This window comes from Myotis yumanensis, unplaced genomic scaffold (assembly GCF_028538775.1).
Source record: "Myotis yumanensis isolate MYYU_CA2020_CCGP unplaced genomic scaffold, mMyoYum1.0.hap1 SCAF_13, whole genome shotgun sequence".
NCBI lineage: Eukaryota > Metazoa > Chordata > Mammalia > Chiroptera > Vespertilionidae > Myotis > Myotis yumanensis.
Genome location: NW_027223764.1, coordinates 41,809,339 through 41,817,745, shown reverse-complemented (window position 1 = coordinate 41,817,745; position 8,407 = coordinate 41,809,339). Strand labels below are relative to the sequence as shown.

The 8,407-nt window shown below is 54.4% G+C and overlaps 1 protein-coding gene across 1 annotated transcript; it reads left to right on the top strand.

The window, feature by feature from the left end:
- Positions 1-3,763: 3,763 nt before the first annotated feature.
- PRF1 (perforin 1) lies at positions 3,764-8,309 on the top strand. Its single transcript, XM_070431929.1, has 3 exons — positions 3,764-3,824; positions 5,241-5,783; positions 6,676-8,309. Exons 2-3 carry the CDS (start codon positions 5,245-5,247, stop codon positions 7,802-7,804), a joined length of 1,668 nt encoding a protein of 555 aa, XP_070288030.1. The 5' UTR covers positions 3,764-3,824; positions 5,241-5,244; the 3' UTR covers positions 7,805-8,309.
- Positions 8,310-8,407: the final 98 nt, after the last annotated feature.

Sequence of the window (8,407 nt, the reverse complement as noted above, 5' to 3'; positions counted from 1 at the left end):
AACACATCTAGACAAAAGAGAAAGCCATAATTTTAAATGTCTGTAATTAAAAAGGGGATATCACTACAACCTCAGAAAGATTTTTTTAAAGAGAACTGTTGCAAATTTCACACCCACATGTGTGAAACTTTACATAAACTGGACGAGTTCCTAGAAAAATGTAATTTGCCAAAAACTAGTACCAGATAAAAACAAAAACAGAAAATCTGAATAGATTTGTAACTACTAAAGACATGAACTCAGTAGTTAAAAATCTACTCAACTACAAAAACTGAGCGCCAACCCTCTAAAAACCCTGCCACAAAATGGAAAAGGAGGAAAACTCTTCCACTCATTTTGTGAGACTAACGGTGAAAATTCAAGCATAACTCTGGGTAAGACATCTGAAGGGTGAGGAAGAAGGACCCCAAAGTTTCGCAAATCTGTGAAGAAGAGGGAACAGAGAATGATCGCAGGATGAAGGGAACACCACCTGTGGCTGCCTTTGGGATCCTATAAAATGTGCACAATAACTACATGTAAACACTTGTTTTGTTGCAGGGCCTTGTTGATTACAGTTCACGTCTGTTGTTTACGTAGTAGGTATGGAGAATGTAGGTAGATGCAACCATGATCAATATCTTCCTCATGCATTCTGTGTAGGATAACTACAGAGCTTTTCTGTCAAGAGTAAATACTTTGTAATCTTAAAATGTATATCCATTTACCATATTCACACGCAAAATAATTCAGCTGGACCCCTTTCTAGACACAAAAATAAACTTCAAATGGATCAAAGACCTAAATGTAAGAGGTAAAACTATAAGACTCTTTGAAGAAATTACAAGAGTAAATCTTCATGACCTAGGATGAGGTAAAGACTTCTTGGATATGCTATTAGAAGTAAAAGCAACAAAATAAAAATAAAAAAATAGATAAATTGAACTTTACCAAAATTAAAAACTTTTGTACTTCAAAGGATACCATCAAGAGAGTCAAAATAACTCACAGAATAGGAAAAAAGTGTTTGCAAACCTATATCTGATAAGGGCCTAGAATCTAAAATATATAAAGAATTATTACAAATCAACAATTAAAAGACAACCCAATTCAAAAACGGGCAAAGGGCTTGGGTAGACATTTCTCCAAAGAACATAGACAAATGACCAATAAACAAATGAAAAGATGCTCAACATCATTAGCCGTTGGGGAACTCCAAATCAAAACCATTTCCGGAACACCAGAAAGGCAATAATCCAGAAGTGAGATAATGTCAAGGACGTGGGGCTATTGGATCCCTCACACACTGCTGGTAGGAACTTAAAATGGAACAGCCACATACTCAAGCAGTTCCTAAAAAAGTGACCCTGTGACCCAGCAACTCCACTCCTATGTTTATACCTAAGAGAAATGAAAATATATGTCCACCCAAAACTTGCACACACATGTTCATAGCAGCATTGTTTTTAGTAGCCATGAGAACGGCAGAAATGTTCATCAACTGATAAGAGAATAAACAAAGTGGTACATTCATACAACTGAATGTTATTCGGTCATGAAAAGGAACAGAATACTGAAAAATGCTACAGCGTGGATGAACCTTGGGAATATTATGTCAAGTAAACCAGGCACAGAAGTTTACATCTCATATGATTCGATTACCATCAAATGTCCAAAATAGGCAACCCATGGAGACAGAAGGTAGCTGAGTATCGGGGAAAATGAGCAGCGACTGCTCATGGGTACAGGGTTTCTTCGGTGAGTGATGGAAATGTTCTACAATGTGTGGCAGTGGCAGGTGCACAACTGTTAATAATAAACCATCGAGATAGTAGCTGGCAATTGAACTTACGTCTCTGAGGAAAAACTGTGCTTAAAGCACATTTCAAGTGCTAAGTTTCAACTGTTACACAGGCCCAAGCCAGTAGCTGTCAACCCCAGTGTGACCACTGCTCTTTCCTGGACTGCCCCACCGGAATTTCCTGGGCCTGAGCCACTTCACACAGCGCTCGAACCCACCAAGTGCACTTCTCAGCATTGAGAATCTAAGGATTCTTAGAAATCCTGAAGCCCTCCCTTTGGTTATCATAGATGAGGAAACTCGCTTAGAAAGGGGTTAGAACTCACTGGAGACACACAGCAAGTTCTCAGCAAAGCCGAGAGCAGACCGGTTCCCGCTGCCTCACCTTCTCTTCCTACAGTGTTTCCAGGCCCCTCAGCCTGATCTTCTGAGCACGGTCAGAACTACAATCCTCACAGCCTGGGCATGCAAGTCAGGCCTGGGCAGGAGCTAGAAGGGTCAGGAGGCTGCAATTTCTGGGATAGGGAAGGGGACAGTTCCGGGAGGAGATGGGTCAAGTCCGAGAAGGCAATGCGAGCCCCTCTTCCCGTAAGAGCAGGGGGACGCAGGGGAGGACATGAACTCAAGGTATGAGCCACTGCATGGTGTCACACGTGGTCTGGGTCTGCGGCTATCTGTCCCCATCACCAACGCGGTTGGAGGGCGAAGTTAAGAGAACAGTTTCCCACTTACCCAGCTGTCCCCGTTTCAGATCAGTGTGATTTTGCCCCCAGAAGTCACCCTGTGAGTCAGTCAACCCATGGAAACTTTACCCACCTTGACCTCAAGGGAGACGAAAACTGAAGAAGACCCCTGGGCCTCGGTCCCACCCAAATATCTCTCCCCAGCGGGGTCCCAGAGCCTGTGGCTGCAGCCACGGGCCAGGGCAGAGGAGGCTGGGACACTGTGGCCGCCCATTCTCACAGTGATTCTCACAGGCAGGAGACCCTGTCCTCGGGTAAGTGTTTGGGGCTCAGAGTCTGGGCTGTGCTGGGAGATAGGTGTGGGCAGGAAGTGGGCGAGGAGGTTTGAACAATGTTTATTCCCCCCATACATACATACACATAAACACACACACACAGAGACACACACACACAGACACAAAACACACACAGACACATAAACACACACACACACACACATAAACACACACACAGACACACACACACAGACACACAGACACATAAACACACACAGACACATAAACACACAGACACACACACATAAACACACACACACAGAGACACACACAGAGACACAGACACACACACACAGACACACACACACAGACACACACACACAGAGACACACACACACACACACACACACCACTCAGGGAGAACGGGGTGGTCACACATGAACACTGGCTGAGGGCCAGGCACTGTCCTAAGCACTTCACATGCAGTAACTCCCCAAACTTTTACAACCTCTGCCGTCTACACTGTTGTTATTCTCACTTTTGGTTGAGGAAACTGAGGCACAGAGGCTCAAGGAACTTGCCAGGCCACACAGCTAGGACACAGGGGGCTCCCCAGGCTGGGAGTGCCTGCTCTGTAGCGCCCCCCAGGGCTCACGCCTGCGCTGCTGTGGGGAGAGGTGGGAAGTCCTCTGCGGCCACTCACTAACACCAGAGCGAACGTGGAAGTCCTCAGGCCCCTGTGTTCCCTCCACAGAGGCCTCGCTGTTGCCCCAGGCCCCACGCCCCAGGCTGCTCTGCTTGGAGACTGAGCCTCTGGCCTTCACAGTTTGCTTCCTGAGGACTGTCAGCAGGGCCGGATGAGGAGGTGAGGACAGGGTGGGTGCTGGGGGGGGGGGGGGGTGGAGCGAGGGAGAGGTGTGACCACAGTTGGGGGGCGGGCGGACAGGGCAGGAAGCAGAAGTGATGTGAAAGGTGGCCTGGTGATGAGCTGTAGGGTGAGCCTGCCGGGAGGGCTGACACCACTTCAGGAGCTTCCCGTGACGAGAGAGGGTGTCTGTGTGGGAGCATCTCAGTGCAGGACTCCAGGTACGGAGGAAGCCGGCGCCAGGAGGCTGGGAGGCCGGGGTGGGGTCGGGGTGGGGTCGGGGAGCCTGGAGTGGGGCTGCTCCTTTGGGGGAAGAGCCTGATGTGGCAGGAAATGCTGTGACTTGTAAGACAAGAGACTTGGGTCCCAGACTGTGCTGGTCACGGACCCCCTGGGCAGCCTCGCGCTGACGCGGGCCCGCGGTTTCCTCATCTATAACATTAGGAGGTTGGAATACGTAGCTCTGAGACCCCTTCACATGTGGACAGCGAAAGCTTCTAAGAAAGCTGGAAACCAGCTTCCTGGGAGACAATAGGATGGGGGCCAAGAGGGAGCTGAGCTCCTTGGGTGGAGGGGATGAACTGCGCTGGCCTCCGGAATGGGACAACCCTCGGGCCTTTGGGAGACCCCTTGTTCTGTTACTACCCTGGGGGCTGCCGTGCTGCCTGGACCCCCACCATGCAGGTTACTGCTCTGGGCCAGGCACAGAGGGGATGCAGGGGAAGCCCTGCTCTCCACAGTCCCGGTGACTCAGAGAGACTGCCCCCCAGCCCACACCCCCCACCCCCACCCGCAGGTGCTGGAGGGGAGCGGCCCCCCAGGAGTTCATCTGCATAGAGGTAGAGAGAGAGTCCAGATCGTAAGCAGGCCCAGGTGAGACTCCAGGGCCACCTCCAAATGAGGAAGAGCCTCCTAGCTTATTGCTGTCCGATAGTGGGCAAACGGTAGCTCGTAGAACCCCACGGAGCGTGGTGGGAATGCACAAGCCTGAGTGTCAGGGAGCCTGGAGGGCAGACGGAACGGCCCCTCCCGCCCAGCATCTAAGGGCCTATGCCTACGGAGAGCTTTTATTCTAGAATGTAGGCTGATGTTCTTCCATGAGGCTCAGGGAGAGGACCCCAAAGGGGGAATGAGGAATAACACTGATGCACAACCTCATTTCTTGTCCATTTCCATGAAAGGCTTAGTGGGGAACAGAGAGAATGAGAGGCGGAATGGGGAACGCATGGCACTTCTCCAGAATCCAGGCTTCTCCAGAGTCCCCAGGTCCCTTCCCAAATCTGCTACAGCTCCGCTCTGTCCCCTCCTGTGCACACAGAGCCCCTCCCCACCAGCAGCCACCGTGAGGACAGAGCCATCCATCTGGATCCCCAAAGGCCTTAAATAGTGGGAATCCTAGCAAGGGGCTCCTCTGGCTGTGGACCTGGGCAAGTCCCTTCCCCGCGCTAGGCCCATCTGTACCATGTGGTGACCAGGTTTGCAAAGGCCATTCTGGCTCTGGCATTCGATGACTTGAGAGATGCCTCATCCCCTCCCCATCCTGTGTGCCCTGATCATCCGGCTGAGGGAGGGGGTCAGCCATTCTCCTTACCTCTGCCCCTAGCTTCCCGGAGTTCAGACAACTTCTGTCTCTACAGCTCCATGGCCACCCGTGTGTTCCTCTTGGGCATCCTGCTCCTGCTGCTGCCCACGCCTGCCCCTGCCCCCTGCTACACGGCTGCGAGATCCGAGTGCCAGAGTGTCCTCAAGGCGGTGCCTGGCTCAGAGCTGGCGGGAGAGGGCGTGGATGTGACCACTCTCAAGCGCTCAGGCTCCTTCCCGGTGGATACAGAGAGATTCCTACGGCCCGATGGCACCTGCACCCTCTGCCGCAACACCCTAAAAGGGGGTGCCCGCCAGCGCCTGCCCCTGGCGCTCACCCACTGGCGGGCCCAGGGCACAGGCTGCCAGCGCCATCTGGTCAAGGCCAAGGTCAGCTCCACAGAGACCGTGGCCAAGGATGCCGCTTCCAACATCCGCAATGACTGGCGGGGGGAGCTAAACATAAACCCCAAGCCCAGCACCAGTGCTCATGTGACCGTGGCCGGCTCGCACTCCAAAGAGGCCAATTTTGCGGCTGAGAAAACCCACCAGGACCAGTACAGCTTCAGCACCGACAAAATGGAGTGTCGCTTCTATAGGTGAGTGCTGGGGGTGATGACAGAGGGGGCTTGAAAAAGTTCTGGGGAATTCTGGGTGGTCTGGGAGCCCTGGCATGGCACAGTGGGGACTGAAGGCTGCTTCCACCGGGAGGAAGCCACAGCCCAGGTCCTCACTCACCAGCTGGTCCAGCGCCCGGTGGCCCTGACCTGGAAGAGCCCAGGGAGGGGACAGTGGAGAGGGAGCAGGCAAGGCTGGGCTGAGAGCCCCACCAGAGTGCCCAACCCCTCTTTCCCGGGCATTGCCAGCCTTCTGCGGGCAGGAGACCTGGCTGGGTCCCTCCCATCACGGAGCCTCCTTCATCCATTCAGACACTATTCATGCCCGCTTTGCCACGCTCCGTGCTGGGAATTAGGGCTACGGCGCTGAGCAAGAGCTGAGCACCAGCCCTCCGGGATGTAGGTCCCACACCTGAGAAACGCATGATCTCAACGGGCAACCCCAAGTCCCGTGCCCTGATCCCTCACACTGGAAGGCCACCTTTCCCCACAGTGAGTCAGGGCACCTCCCGCCTGCACGGCCAGGGTCGTCAGCAGCCCAGGCATATGGGGCCCAAACCACGGGACAAAGACCACAGGACTAGGGTCCAAAGCTAGAGGAATACCCTCCCTGCAATATCATCACTTGTATCATTAGAAAATAAAAAGGAAAGACAAACTTTATTTTGAAAAGGAAAAGTGAAAATGCCTCGACAAAGTAGCAAGGCCATTGAGGAGGCATAGACAGAGTGGGTTTCCTGGGTTCGGGTCCCAGTTCTGCCATTGATATGTGACCCTGGGCATCTGAGGGAGTTACGGAATCCAGGGCAGACTACCCACGGCTGGGCCCACCTGATGTCTTTCCCTCCCCGCCCCCCCCCCCCCCCCCCCCCAGTTTTCACCTGGTGCGCTCTCCGCCACTCCACCCCGAGTTCAAGAGGGCCGTCAGGGACCTGCCCCCCCACTTCAATGCCTCCACCGAGCCCGACTACAGAAAGCTCATCTCCAACTACGGTACCCACTTCATCAAGTCCATGGAGCTGGGCGGCAAGATCTTTGCCCTCACCGCCCTGCGCACCTGCGAGCTGGCCCTGGGAGGGCTCACGGCCGACGAGGTGGGGGACTGCCTGGCCGTGGAGGCCGAGGTCAGCATAGGCAGCTGCGCCAGCTCCTCATCGGAATTCAAGGCCTGTGAGGAGAAGAAGAAGCAGCACAAGATGACAGCCTCCTTCCACGAGGCCTACCAGGAACGCTATTCCAAAGTGGTAGGCGGCCACCACTCCGCCATGCCTGACCTGCTGTTCGGGAAACACGCTGCGCCCGAGCAGTTCTTAGCCTGGGTGAACTCCCTGGTGGACAGACCCGGCCTGGTGGACTACAACCTGGAGCCGCTGCACATGCTTCTGAAGAAGCCGGACCCACGGCGGGAGGCGCTGAGGCAGGCTGTGAGCAAGTATGTGATGGACCGTGCACGCTGGAAGGACTGCAGCCGGCCCTGCCCCCCGGGCCAGCAGAAGAGCCCCCATGACCCCTGCCGGTGCGTGTGCCACGGCTCAGCGGTCACCAACCAGGACTGCTGTCCCCGGCAGAGGGGCCTGGCCCACTTAGAGGTGATGAACTTCAAGGCGACAGGTCTGTGGGGAGACACATTTACCTCCACGGACGCCTACCTGAAGGTCTTCTTTGGGGGCCAGGAGCTGAGGACGGGCACGGTGTGGGACGATAACAACCCCAAGTGGATGACACGGCTGGACTTTGGGGACGTGGTCCTGGTCTCAGGGGGGCCCCTGAGGGTGCAGGTCTGGGACCAGGACGATGGCTGGAACGATGATCTCCTTGGCACCTGTGACCGGACTCCGCAGTCCGGCCCACAGAAGGTGACGTGTAACCTGAATCACGGTCACCTGGAGTTCTCCTACCGGGCCACATGCTTGCCTCACCTGACAGGGGGATCTTGCCTGCAGTACGCCCCCCAGGGGCTTCTGGGGGAGCCTCCGGGAAACCGGAGCGGAGCAGTGTGGTGACAACGGGGGCCTGGGAGGGCCTGCTTGCCCGGACTGAAGGGGTTCTCACAGAGGGAGCCAGGGCCTATCTGTCTTCATATCCCCATTAGACAGAGAGAAAATGGGCTTTCCCCTCCCCCCGCCTTTTTCTCAGTGAGGTGGCTGGATTTATAGGCAGCCCTGAGTCTCCCCGTCCAAACTGCCTTGGCTCTCCAATATTCTGGAGCCCAGGAAAGGAGCTGCTGCTGGGCACCATGGCCGCCAGTCGCTACACAGGCCGCGCTGAGGCCGGGAGCTGGGCAGAGGGCCAGGAGGCCACTCCCACCAGGCTTGGAGTCACCTAAGAGCTTCCCTTTCTAACATGGTGATTTTTTCATCATTTTAGATCTCGCCCTTCTCTCCCAGCGGCTCGGTTTTCTGTCTTCTTTGCCCACCAAACTTTGCCTCTCAGACAGACCAGGGGCTCTCTTGACCTGTCTCATTGTACACAACCTGCCAGAGAACTAATAAATGCGATGTGACGACACCTGTAACGGTGGTGACTGTGACAGAGGAGGGGATGGGGACAAACACAGCCCTGGAGGTAAACTGCTGTTCTAGCAGCCCTAACCACGGGACAGGTGG